The following is a 12238-nucleotide window of genomic DNA, read 5'->3' on the forward strand; positions in this document are numbered from 1 at the left end:
AGAGGAAGAGTGCGACGAAGGCTGAGGGCTGAGGCAGGTTCAAATCCTGTATCTCTAGCCGAGGCTGTAGCTTATATTAGACAGTTGCGAGACTTCGTCACAGCAACAAGCTGCTCCAGAGGCATGCACAGAAACGTAGACTCTCCGGACAGCCTTGTCTCTTCTTACGCCTCGAGGGGTCCAAATGAAAATTACAGAATTTCTATTTTTTTTAATTGTATTTCACACGTTCGACTTGATTTCTGCTGTGCCCAAAGCTGTTACATATTCTAGTGAATATTCAGTTTAGTGAACCAGGTGCGTAGCCAGAAATTTTTTTCGGGGGGGGGGGGGTTCAACCATACTGTATGTATGTGAATTCGTGCTTGCGTTCGTATGTGTGCGTGTATATATATGCAAGCAAAATTCAAAATTTCCGAGGGGGGGGGGGTGAACCCCCCCAACCCCCCGGCTACGCCCCTGTAGTGAACTTTCAGTTAAGTGATACTATTTCATTGGGTCCCTTGAAGTTTACTCTAGAGAGAGTTCACTGCATTCGTTGTACGAACTTTCCGGAGCCCTCCACTACGGCGTCCCTCATAATCATCTCGTGGTTTTGGGACGTTAAACCCCCAGATAATAATATACGGGTTAGTGGCACAAGGCCATAGTGGACCCTCGTTCAAATCGAAATCAAATACGAGCATTATTTGCGAATCGACGACTCAGGATCCGAAGCGGATATGAGTCTCGTTTCAACAGGAACCACCATCTTGCCATGCGTACGGAAGCGCGTGGCTCTCGCTTCAACAGTCACCGCCATCTTGCCCTGCGTACGGAACTCCTTGCGTGCGTTGCGCATGTCTCCTTACGCGCGCTGCGCCAATGCGCTGGCTGCACATCTCGCTGGTGTTCTAAGCCTAACGCCAGTAAACTCAGAATTTTTCCAGTGCTCAGTACCAAGTTGCCCTTCTTCCCCACTTGCAAACATAGACACTGCAAAACGTCCAATCAGACCATACGCTCATTTCAGCACAATTATAGCCACTCTGCATGCCATCGACGTTGTGCATGCGTCACATGAAAATGACGCGCAGGACACACTGACAAGTATACCTAAAGCGCAAAACCACCATCGACACACTTTAAGCACGTACGTATATATGTATTACAGCTTCGTGCACTCGAATTGTATCCAGATGAAGAAAACGCATGGCCAATTAGCGGTTAACAAATGAAGTTTGCACGTACGAAAGAAGGGGAAAAAAATATAGTTTGCATGCGTAACTTATGCCTTCATAATCCGAATTGTACAGTCAAAAGCGACTCACGAACTCGCCATGGTATGCTGACAGGCTGCAATGATCCAGAAATGTGTGGCACTATCACAAAACAGCATTATTACAAGAGTGGCCCACGCTCTCCGTCGTCTGCTTTGGCACTCGCTAGCAAGATGGAGGCTACAAGCGTCCCTTTGCTTAAAACACTTCGACCATAACGTTTTCATGAATTTTAAAAGTTTTACCTGGCGCCTAAAGTACAAAAAACGTAGAGTCAGTGCAGACTCTACAAACTCTACCTTTATGTGTCGGAACTAACCCTACGCGAAAAAAGCACAGCCTTCGAGACTTCAAACTAAGACTCAGAGACGGAAGATGCCTAAAGTGCGACGTTAAACTGCGTTTTTAAGTCCTATGTAATAACCTTAAATACAGTTGTAAATTGTTTTAAAGAGTATTGTTTATGTTTTATTTAGAAACTCTACACAGAAAAAGCACTGCCTTTGAGCACAAAGCTTCTTGATATGAGATCCTAAACTAGTACTCCGAGACGTATGTCGCAAAAAGCGTGACGCTTGACTGAGTTGAAAATATTCACTGAAAAATGTTGTAAACTAAAACATATTCAATTATAAGTTGTTTGAATGGGCATTATGAATGTTTGAATTTAAGAACTATTTTCAATTGTGGCGTAGCTTTTGCACGTCCGCCGCCAGGGCGCGCGTGGACGTGCGTTCAAAATGGCCGCTTCCTAAAAAGCGTTGCCGAGTTAGCCGAGTGAAGAATGCGCGTGGTTTCTTGTGTTTTCGGACGGCCCCGTTTAATTTGACCGCACCCACCCTGCTAGTCGCGTTTGCGGGAGCAACGTAACACAGCTTTCGCCTTCGCAAACGTAACCCGTTATATTCCGTGCGTGCGTGTGTGCGCATCAACTTCACCGCCGTCGCAGCCTCCCCTCCCCACGCCATGCCCCCCGTGTTCAGGCGAGGATCGCTGATGGACGTCGTCCTGCGTCAATCATCGTCGGCGGCTGTGCTCAGTGATGATGAGGCGTCACCGCCCGTCAGCGACGGCTCGCGAAACCTGTGAGAGCCGGCGTCACGGTGTCTGACGCGCCCGCTTAGTTGACTTGTCGTTTTTTTTCTCTCTCTTCATCACCGTTGGTACCATTTCGGAACTTTGTTGATTTTCCTTCTCACCATGGATCAGACGGAGAAGAACGTTCAGACGCTGTACAGCATGGGATTCGTGGACATCGAGGAGATCAGGAACGCGCTTCGCATCAGCAACAACGACCTGAGCGAGGCGGTGGCCATACTGACCAACGATCAGGTGCGGTACGGGCCGTACACCAGCGCTGGCACGTCCGAGGACGTCGAGATGAAAGACGTCACGTCGACCGCGCTCGTGCCCACGGCAGCCCCGCCTCCCTACAATTCGCTACCGGACGCCAAGGTAATTGACCGCGCTCGGGAAGTGCTTACGCACGCTCGTTCTCACGGGCGCGTACCCCGCCTCTTTATTATATTTTTTTTATTCCTTCATCTTTCCGCTGTACGTAGCCGCCCTAGCCTACCGTACCGAATTCGTCCTTGCAAGGCAGGCAACGTGCTACCAACCGTCAAAACGAAAAAAAAAAAAAAAAACTATTTCACGCTCTCCGTTTGTTCGTTCCTACCAGCTTGCCCTTGTATCACCCAGTTTATTTTATTTTCTTGCATTCTTAATTGCCAGTCGAGGCCTTCACAGCGGCCTTCGTAACAGTAGTTTCCCGAGATGGGAGTCCGTGATTCGCCCTTTTACGCCATTCGCGAGTTTGGCTTTTACGCCGCATACGTAAACCTGTAGTCCATTTTACCGACACTGAAAGACCGTGGTACGCCGTGAAGTGCTTATCCCGATCGCGTCGTGTCTAAGCAGAATAAACCTTATCGCGATTCGCTCGTGTCTTATCTCAAATGGCTGAGTTTCTTAAACAGAGACTACGGATGCGAACCTCCTCCCGGGTGCTTACTCAGATCAGTCATCAACTTCTATAATCTGACTGATACGCAACACAATCTCTCCCTGGAGGAAATCGGTCATCCACTGTACTCTGCATAACATAAGGCCTTGTTTAAAATATGACCACTTAGTTCCTGTTTGTGTTCGTAATGCAGTTCCTATGTAGAACGTCCTTCCGTTTAAGAGAGCGAATGCCAACTGTTCATTGGCACTTGGTTGCTCGTGTACTTTCATCTTGTGTTGATTCACTGCATTGTGGTAAACACATTTAGGGCCAGACCCCATAAGCGTGAAAACACACGCAACAAGCGGCGTGATGGAGATACCATCGCTTACCAAACTGAACTTCATTCGTGCGGTGGTTTCAGCAACGTATTTCGAGTGTCGCTGGCACGATATCTACTCTGTGTCGAAACTGGCGTGATGCCTGTGGTATCTAATGTAAAGCAGTAGGTTTTGTTGTGCAAAGTGACACAAAATATTTCTGGAAGTCTTGGATTAATGTTACTTTTCTTCTGACCCGTACAAACCTTTAGTTATTAGCTTTTTCAGTGCAGTGCTGGCAGTGCATCACTTACATACATCCTGTTCCAGCCTCTTGCTATTGGCTAGTCAGTAACACAGCTACTGGGCGACAAACGACACTTTCTAGATTTGCGAAACCGAGCAGTCAACCAAGTGATCTGTTGGACGATGGCCGCTTTCGTCGCTTGTCGCCGTTGCGTAGATTTTCACACATGTGGGTGTGGCCTTTATACCGAAGCATAACAGGCTACAAAGTACTCAAATCATGTCGAGGAAATCTGCATAACTATAAGAATTGGTGTGGGTTCATAGAGAAGACACTCCCGAGTTGTGACGGACAATCCCTTCTAAGAACGGTACATTTGTTGCATTCTATTAATACTAACGCATGGGGCAGAAACTTTGCGAGTAACGAAGGAGCTAAGGATCTGGCAAGGCAGAATGAAACAGTAGAAATAATTGTAGGCACAGTAAAATTGAGGAGGAAAGAAAAAGACAGTGATAGAGATAAAGTTGGGTGGCTAATATTTTAATGGAGATCAACTTGAAGAAAAGGAGCAGAGCACACAAAGTTTCTCCTGAGTACATTCGATCACCAGCAGTCTACTAGAGTTCCGGGATTGATGTTGAGGAAGGGATGATGCAGTTGAGAAGGGTAGTCATGTAATGAAGTTAGCGGGCAAAGAAAGGCAATTGGAGATCATTCGAAAGATCGGCTTAATTGCTGAGATGCACACACATCGCAGCTCAGCAATTAAGGCTGCAAATGAGTAGGGCATCTCTTCCTTGCACTGTGTCCTCACATATAATATGCTGATGAATCCATTTAAGTGTGTGCTTGATGAAATTGCAAAATTTGGAGCCAGTTGCAGGGTACATCCAGCCTATGCAACAGCAAGGAGTTGGAGACCAGTGATGGAGCGCTTAATCCCGAAAAGAAAAAAAATTGTCGTCATCCTGTTTGTAGCAGAAAGCTGCGAAGGGAATCTTTTCAGAAAGAAAACCTCTGAGTTGACAAAGAAGTTTGTCCTGTTTGGGGGCTTCCACAATCCTAATTTTCCATTCCTTAATCCTGTAGCAGACATAAATCGGGATAAATTACACGAGCGACAAAGCTAGCTGTCTCGTAAAATGTCTTTGTGTTGTAGAAGACTCCCTGCAGCCGTCGAAAATGTTGCAGCGGGGTTATGTTTAAACGAAGCCATTGAATTATTCCTGCAAAAAATCCTCCTCGATTTCTTTTTCGGGCTGTGCAGCCGTGCTCTCCCAAGCCGGACTATGGAAACCCGGCGTTTCCCCAGGCAAACCTGTACGAGCTGGAGCAGCGTGTGTTTGTGGACCAGTGGTCCATCCCGTACAAGAAGGACGAGTCCCTCGCCAAGTGCCTCATTGCAGCTACAAACCTGGCCAAAGAAGGTAATCATCGAAAGACGTGTTTAGCTTTGCAGTAGTGGGATGACTGGGGCTTTGAGGGAAGGAATGTTTGTGGAAGGGAATGCGTCAGACTGCGACAACACGCGCAGGCAGCACATTGAGGTCACGGTCGGGCAACAAGCAAATGCACGTTTTGTCACATCACGTCAGGTTTAGCATCTGGCTTGTTCTGATCATTTACATGCTCTTCCACTGACACGAGGCCCAAAAATTGTGATATCGTCGCACACATTGTAACTTTTCCCAGATTTCATTCGGTAATGTCAATAAACAGAAGTTACAGACATCGTAGCGGCAGTTATCACTGAACGTTGCCCGAACTACATTGCATGCTGCTTTTGAAACTCGTCTGCCATGGTGGATCAGTGGTTGCAGTGCTCAGCCGCTGAACCGAAGGTCGCAGGCTCGATGCTGGCTGCGGCGGCCGCATTTCGGTGGAGGTGAAATGATAGAGGCCCGTGTGCTGTGTGATGTCAGTGCACGCTAAAGAACACCAGTTGGTCGAAATTTCCAGAGCCCTCCACTCATCATTGTCGTTGTTTTGGCGTCCGTCATAACCATCATGGTTTTGGAACGTAAAACCCCAGATATTCGGAACGTAAAACCCCAGATTTCGAAACCAGCTACTAGTAGTGATACCAGAGCCGACATCTGCCGGTGAATCATCGCCAAGTGGCATTGAAGCACAAAGCCTTTGCAGGGAGTGCGCTGTGTGAGCTTTGCCACGTCTGCGAGCCGAATCACGCGACACAGGGTGTGTTTACATTGCGCCCATCATCACGACTTTATTGGGACGCCTGAGCGAGCACAATTGTGCTTCCTGTATAATTCTCATTGTGTGACTTGGGCTGCGACTTGCCTTGACTCTGGGACTTGGGCTTTAAGAAGGTTTTATTACGAGGCATTGCAGTTCTGTTGCTTTGCTGAACTACCTATAAATATTGGTGTTAGAGATATCTCCACTTATTAGCCAAAACCACTAAGGTTTGTCATAGATGTGGCGGGGTATGTGTAGGCCACGTGATAGTCAAGTTCTGGTCGGTCAGTTGAAGAAATTTAGTCCCCTCTGGCTCAACAAAGTTGTACTAACGCACTCAATATGAGCTGCGAATTCACTACCACGTCGCAAACCATTTTGCCAGGCTGGACAGTGATAACAATATGCATCCGAGTTAAAGCAAAAAGGAAAAAAAAAAACCACTTCAGTTGTTACCATATTACTAGAGCTGTGCGAATAGTGAAATTTTGGGTGCGAAGCGAATTTGAATATTGAAGTGTGAGTGCGAATCGAATAGAATATTTTTCGAATATTTCTCGAATATTTTTCGAATACTTAGAAGCGAAATTGCAGAAAAAAGTTAGAGAGGATTCCTAAGCATATTCTTATGAGATAGCAACATGAAAGTGTTTCTTTTCACTAAGTGGATGAAGCATTGGCGGGGTGGTGTTTCATAGTTGTCTTATCAAGAAGGAGGCAATGTAGAGGCCGAATTCTATTTATGTACATGATTTGGTACAACCAAAGTGGTGCCGACAGCACTTTACACGTGGTAGGCAAAGATGCCATTTCCTCAGCCTATCCTTCTCTTTCAACTTCTGTGGAAGCCCAACTGATGTGGCGGACAAGGGTGTGCTCCCTTCAAGTCCGGAGTTCCAAATCTGCCTCATTGACGTCAATATTATAAGAAAATCTGAAATTTTGGATGCTAAAAAGCTTCGGCTTCCAATTCCTCGGACTTCCTGCCCAAATTTCAGGTCCAAAACAGCATTAATTGAGCCCCCACCTCTGCCACATCTTTCATCTCCATGTTTGAACCAGCGTTTTCTTGAGTTAGTACATTTGCGACCGTAGCAGAGCTTGAAAGGCAGCTTTGCCGCAATACGGGGGTGTGATGAGGTGAAGCATATTGAAAATTTAGGGACCACTTCCAATTGGACGTTGACTGTCTCTTGGCAAAGTTCGACCGTAACGGAGCTTGAAAGGCAGCTTTGCCGCAATACGAGAGTGTAATGAGGTGAAGCATATTGAAAATCTGAAGGGGTCACTTTCAATCGGACGTTGACTGTATTTGTTTTTGGGAAGTTCGAATAGTAAAATTCCAGTGTGAATCGAATCAAATAGCAAACACTATTCGAAAAACATTCGAAATGTCAAATATTCGCACACCGCTACATATTACTTCTTCATTCATTGTGTTTTTCCCAACTTGCAGGACAATGTGAATCAAACTCCGACTGTAGGAACTTCATGGAGTCATGCATGCCCGAGTGCTTTCGCAAGGTAAGTACTGTTGCTTGCTACATCTTCACCTACGCCGCCTATCTTTTCTTTTTATTATTACGTTGCTAACAATGTGCCCTTTTGACTTGTTTGTTTCTTTTGTTTCGTGTACTAGTGGTTCTTGATCAATGATATCTTGTTGATCCTTTGACACTCTCAGAGAGCCTGGTTATCCTCAGAAATGTTTGATGTTTTCAGAAATCAAATGCGGAGTAGCATTTTTCTGCTTCTTCCCTACTGTTTTGCTTAACTCTTTCGTTACGGAGGAAAAATGGCGGATTTTCAGTGCTTCCACAAAAATTTTTTTTTCTCTCGAACAACTGCTAGCTTTTAGCATTGCTACACATCAAATCGTAGCTTTTTCATTTGGCTTTCCAACTATGAAAGGACAGTGCTGTGAGTGTTACAGTAATTGAAAGTTTATTTGTCAATTAAAGAAAAACATGCACAAAAAAAGTACAAACACAAAAAAGTCAGCGAGTATGCTTAACCAGAAAATTATTTTTGAAATTCTGAAATATACAAATTGTTCCCTATTCCTTCAGCTATCGGTTAGTATATATATCAATCCGGTGCTCCAAGTACTGCATTTTTGGATGCTCGTCAATCTAGCGGCCTTGACGGCTGTGCCACTCGGCAAAGCAGTCGCGCGAGGGCACGAAACAAAGATAAACTTTGCAGGTGGAGCAATAGACACTTGTTCTATTTTGTGTCTTTGTTTTCTCGTAGCATATCTTACAGTTTCTCCTTTTATCCATTCTTTTTGGCTGGTGCCGAACAGGGTCCAAGGGTGCGAAGGGGGGTGAGATGGGGGCGTGTCCTTGTGCGACTTCGTCATAATCAAATATCTGATGAATTAGTTCTTCTCTAAAGGCCAATTGATCAAAATAAATGCTTCTGGAAAGTTCTGGGACTTCTGGGTTGTTTTTTCTGTGCTCTTGAAAAAGAATGAAGCTGTTCACGCACGCGATGTCAATAGAGTGAAAAAAGAGAGTTTTCCACCATCGCACGCATTTTCTGAGGACGTTGTAAGTGCCAATGATTTGGTCCGATTTGTCCACACCTAACATCCCAGCATTGTATTCGTGGACAAGGAGCGGCTTTTTGATTACTTTCAGAGCCCATTGGCCCCCCCTTCGCTCTCTTCTTTTGGCCGGCACGTGCTGGTTTGCCGTGTGCATTGTACTCATCAAGTTCACAGCTCGGCGGTCTTTCCACTGCATGTAGAGGATGCTACCCTTCCGAATCCATCGAATGTCTCCACGCTGTGCCCGTTTTTCCCATGCAGTATCTTTCAATTCAGCTGGAAAGCAGCGACGGTCCTTGCGAGTTGTCCCGCATGCAAGTGTCTTGCGCTGAATCAGATGTTCAAAAAGTTTCGCTGATGTGTAAAAATTATCCATATAAATTTTGTATCCCTGATCAAGGTACTGTGTACAAAGCCTGTTCACTACGTCAAAGGCTAAGCCATGAGGCCCCGGTGCCTCACGCTTACCAGTGTACACGAAGAATTGAAGTGTGTATCCGGTTTTCGAATCTGCCAGTACCCAGAGTTTATAGCCAAATTTAGTCACCTTGTCCCTAATGTATTGCCTGATTCCTGATCGGGCTTTAGATTTGACCATGCGTTCATCAACGGAGAGGTCGCGCTGTGGCTGGAAGAAATTTACTGATTGCTCATTTATGTGCCTCAGCAGCCACGACACCCTCCATGTCTTTCCATCAGATGCTGCCGCCGCTGCGTCTTCTGGGTCTCCTACACTCGGAAAGGCAAGCAGCGCGAAAAATCGGTCTCGTCGCATAACAGTTGGTGGCAGCAGGCCACTGAATGTTCCTGTGGTCCGCCAGTATAAGTGCAGTCGCGGCACTTCAACAAGGCCCATGTAAATGATGAGTCCAATTAGTCGCAGCATCTCCAGTGGAGTGACTTCCTCCCAGGAGCCGTCACGGCGAGAATAGGTTTGTTTCCCCAAAATGTTCATCCAGGCGTACTTATTTGTGTTCTCGCACACCGTCTTGATTACTTCAGTCGTGAAGAACAAAAGAAAAAAGTCCAGCGCTCTACAGAACCGACGCGCGTCGCTCCGCATGACTGCTCCAACATAGGCACCTGGTTGTCTCGTTGGCAAAAACTTGACACGGCGCGATGCATTCGGCAAAGTATCTCGGCCATATGTTGTTGAGGCCCTAAAGAAAAAAACAATAGCACCGTCGTCAAGTATGGAGGGCGTTTTTTTATATAAACACAGCATGAAGTCGAAAAGAAATCTCACCTGCAAGCGCTTGTCGAAGTTTGAGGCCCCTGCGCGGAAGTGTCGTCGTCGGAGCTAAAATCTGACGATCCCGCATCGTTGCTTGAGCCATCACTACTGCTTAGGTCAGAAAAATCAGCAGAAGAAGCGGCCGAAATACTTGCTGCAGGAGTCTGCTTTCGAGGAGCGCGGCGCGGACGGGACGCCATTCTCGCACGCAACTCGAAACCACTTTCGGTTCAAGTGTCGTCTTCCGCGGCACGGCGGGGCGCGAAATGTAAACAAACCAAGCTGGAACTGTAAGAGGAGTTTTCAAAGAGTATGCCAGATGGCGCTACTTGTCTGTAAAGCGCTGCTTTTATTTTTTGCGGGAGATTTGAAGTCATCGGACACCCGTGTCTGATGGCCTATGGCGCCGTACTGAAAGAGTTAATCTGGATCTCTTGCTTCAAAGCTGCACGTCTAGTATTGCATTGTAATGTAGAAGTGATTGTTGCACCGCATGCATCTTGGTGTAGATTGATGAGCAGTGGATATGTTGGGTTCAGGTGTTCATGGCGACTTGAGATGAGCATGTTACAATGGTAGGATTGTTGTACAATGAAAGCTTGTTAATTTGACCCTTGTTAATTCAAAAATTTTATAATTCGGCCGTGATTTCCGGTCCCAGCTAGCATATGGTAATTGTTTAATGGCATCAAACTCTCGTTCATTTGTTCACATTTGGCCGCAACCCAGTTAATTCAGGCGATCCTCGAAGTGCGAAGTGCCGCAAATTTGCGACGCAAAAGAGTGAAAACGTCGTTCGCGGACAACCGAAACGAGGCAGCGCAGCCTGCATTGCTGTCTTCATCAGCGCAACCGTACAGTAACAACAGGAAGACAACAGAATGCTTCATGTCTGTTTGCGTTTACCACATCGCTGTTCGTGGGCCTTCAGGAAGGCGTGGTCACCACGCATGTTCGCATTGTTGCTGGCCAAGGCTTCGGCAGCTGCGGCAAACGTGTTTCATTTTCGTTTTTACTGTGTGCCTGGGAACCGTGTGGCCGCTATCTGTGATCACGTCGATAGAAAGTGCGGTATCGTCTGCAGCGGCTGCAACAAGCAATAGTTTTCTTTTTGCCACATGCCGTCGGAACTGAACTGCGTAGTTGCCATCCATTAGGGAGCCAGAACAAAAGGTCCCGAATTCTCAGAATCTGTGCCGGTGATTGAAAGACACCAAATACTTGAGAAAAGAATTGTGCGCGAACAAATGTAATTGCGTCGTCATTCTCCACGATTCCGAAATGCGGTTTCATTCCCATAAATAGTCATCTGGAGTGAATTCTGCTACTATTTTTGTTATCATTCCGTAGCACATAAAGAAAAAGACACGCGCATGCAAGATGTCTTTAACATATTTTTTTTTCGATCGACTTGACCATTTCTTTTTTTTTTCTCTCTCTCTCTCTCTTCAGCTCCTAACTGCACTTGCAGTCCGCAACTGGCAGCCAGATGTTCAGGAAGGTGTCTACAACATGCTCATGCTACTTATCGACCTGACTGTTGAGCGTCTTGGCTACAACCCCGTCCCCGAGAAGCTTCTTTCTAATGTGCTCACTATGGTAAGTCTCGATGCAGGCTGGCTTTGCGAACTTTGCTTCTAAATTGAAAGAGCACTGGCGGCTATTTATGAAACTGTAAAATCCCTTCCACTCACTCTGCACTTGTCAAAGGGTGACACATGTGAATTGTGGAGGGTGGAAAACATTTTTTAGGTTTGTAATCTGATAGTACTAAAGTTATCAGAGAGTCTCAACTTGTCTGGAATTCCAGTATGCACAAGGGTGCCGGCGCAACATTGATTTATGTAATACAGTCAACGTCCGATTTTTCGGACTCCCTAGGGACCGCGAAATCATCTGAAAAATGGGCAGTCCGAAAAATCGAATTCATGCTTTTTTATTTAGCTCAAGCAGTCAAATCACCACAACCACGTACAAAATAGCTTTAATGCCTCCCAGTACACTTTTCAGGCACTTTGGTGTGCTCCCAGGCTCTCGCAAATACATTCAGTACCTGCCGCGAACCCCGCTTAACTACGTACCAACTGCCACTTGCAAACTTGCGTCTCGTGAAGAGTGCCGCTGATACGAGCAAAGCGTGGAATAGATTATGGCTCTGTCGCATCGAGCGTTTGGAAACGATGATGCAGAACACAGACTGTGGTGGAAGAGCGGACGACTCGTCCAGCTTTCCCTGATGCGTACACAATTCGCCGAATCTCCGCCGATACGCAGGATTTGCTGCCGTGTGAAGCCGATCGCCTCTAGTTGCGTGCAGCACATCGCCAACTAAGCTGACGTCACTGTTCTGTTGCTGTACCGTATGCACGCATTTGTCATGAAAGGGTTCGTGATGACGCGTCTGTGCGGCACCCTTAGCGGTCTCGCACAAAGTGGCAACACGAGTGGCGGCGCGGCGCGTTTATGTCCTCGTG

The 12238-nt window shown here is 46.4% G+C and overlaps 2 protein-coding genes across 2 annotated transcripts in view; one reads left to right on the forward strand and one right to left on the reverse strand.

Annotated features, from left to right (window-relative positions):
• The first annotated feature begins 2009 nt into the window (after window positions 1-2009).
• LOC119405289 (ubiquitin carboxyl-terminal hydrolase 24-like) overlaps window positions 2010-12238 on the forward strand; it is a 156659-nt gene continuing 146430 nt past the window's right edge. The window contains exons 1-4 of the mRNA XM_049419464.1: window positions 2010-2714; window positions 5045-5204; window positions 7436-7503; window positions 11217-11363. Of these exons, the coding sequence (XP_049275421.1) occupies window positions 2460-2714; window positions 5045-5204; window positions 7436-7503; window positions 11217-11363 (630 nt within the window). The 5' untranslated portion in view covers window positions 2010-2459. The remainder of the gene's footprint in view (window positions 2715-5044; window positions 5205-7435; window positions 7504-11216; window positions 11364-12238) is intronic.
• LOC125759841 (piggyBac transposable element-derived protein 4-like) lies at window positions 7907-10187 on the reverse strand. The gene is made up of 2 exons (XM_049419246.1): window positions 9777-10187; window positions 7907-9690 (listed from the first exon to the last, which is right to left on the reverse strand). The coding sequence occupies exons 1-2, from the start codon at window positions 9962-9964 to the stop codon at window positions 8112-8114; spliced, it is 1767 nt and encodes a 588-aa protein (XP_049275203.1). The 5' UTR covers window positions 9965-10187; the 3' UTR covers window positions 7907-8111.

The sequence above is a fragment of the Rhipicephalus sanguineus genome, chromosome 9, assembly GCF_013339695.2.
Source record: "Rhipicephalus sanguineus isolate Rsan-2018 chromosome 9, BIME_Rsan_1.4, whole genome shotgun sequence".
Classification (NCBI taxonomy): domain Eukaryota; kingdom Metazoa; phylum Arthropoda; class Arachnida; order Ixodida; family Ixodidae; genus Rhipicephalus; species Rhipicephalus sanguineus.

Bases quoted from the DNA above. Each gene is read 5' to 3' on its own strand.
- LOC125759841 (XM_049419246.1), bottom strand. From the start codon at position 9,964: ATGGCGTCCCGTCCGCGCCGCGCTCCTCGAAAGCAGACTCCTGCAGCA. The intron at 9,691-9,776 runs GTGAGATTTCTT...TTTTTTCTTTAG, and splicing joins ACTTCGACAAGCGCTTGCAG to GGCCTCAACAACATATGGCC.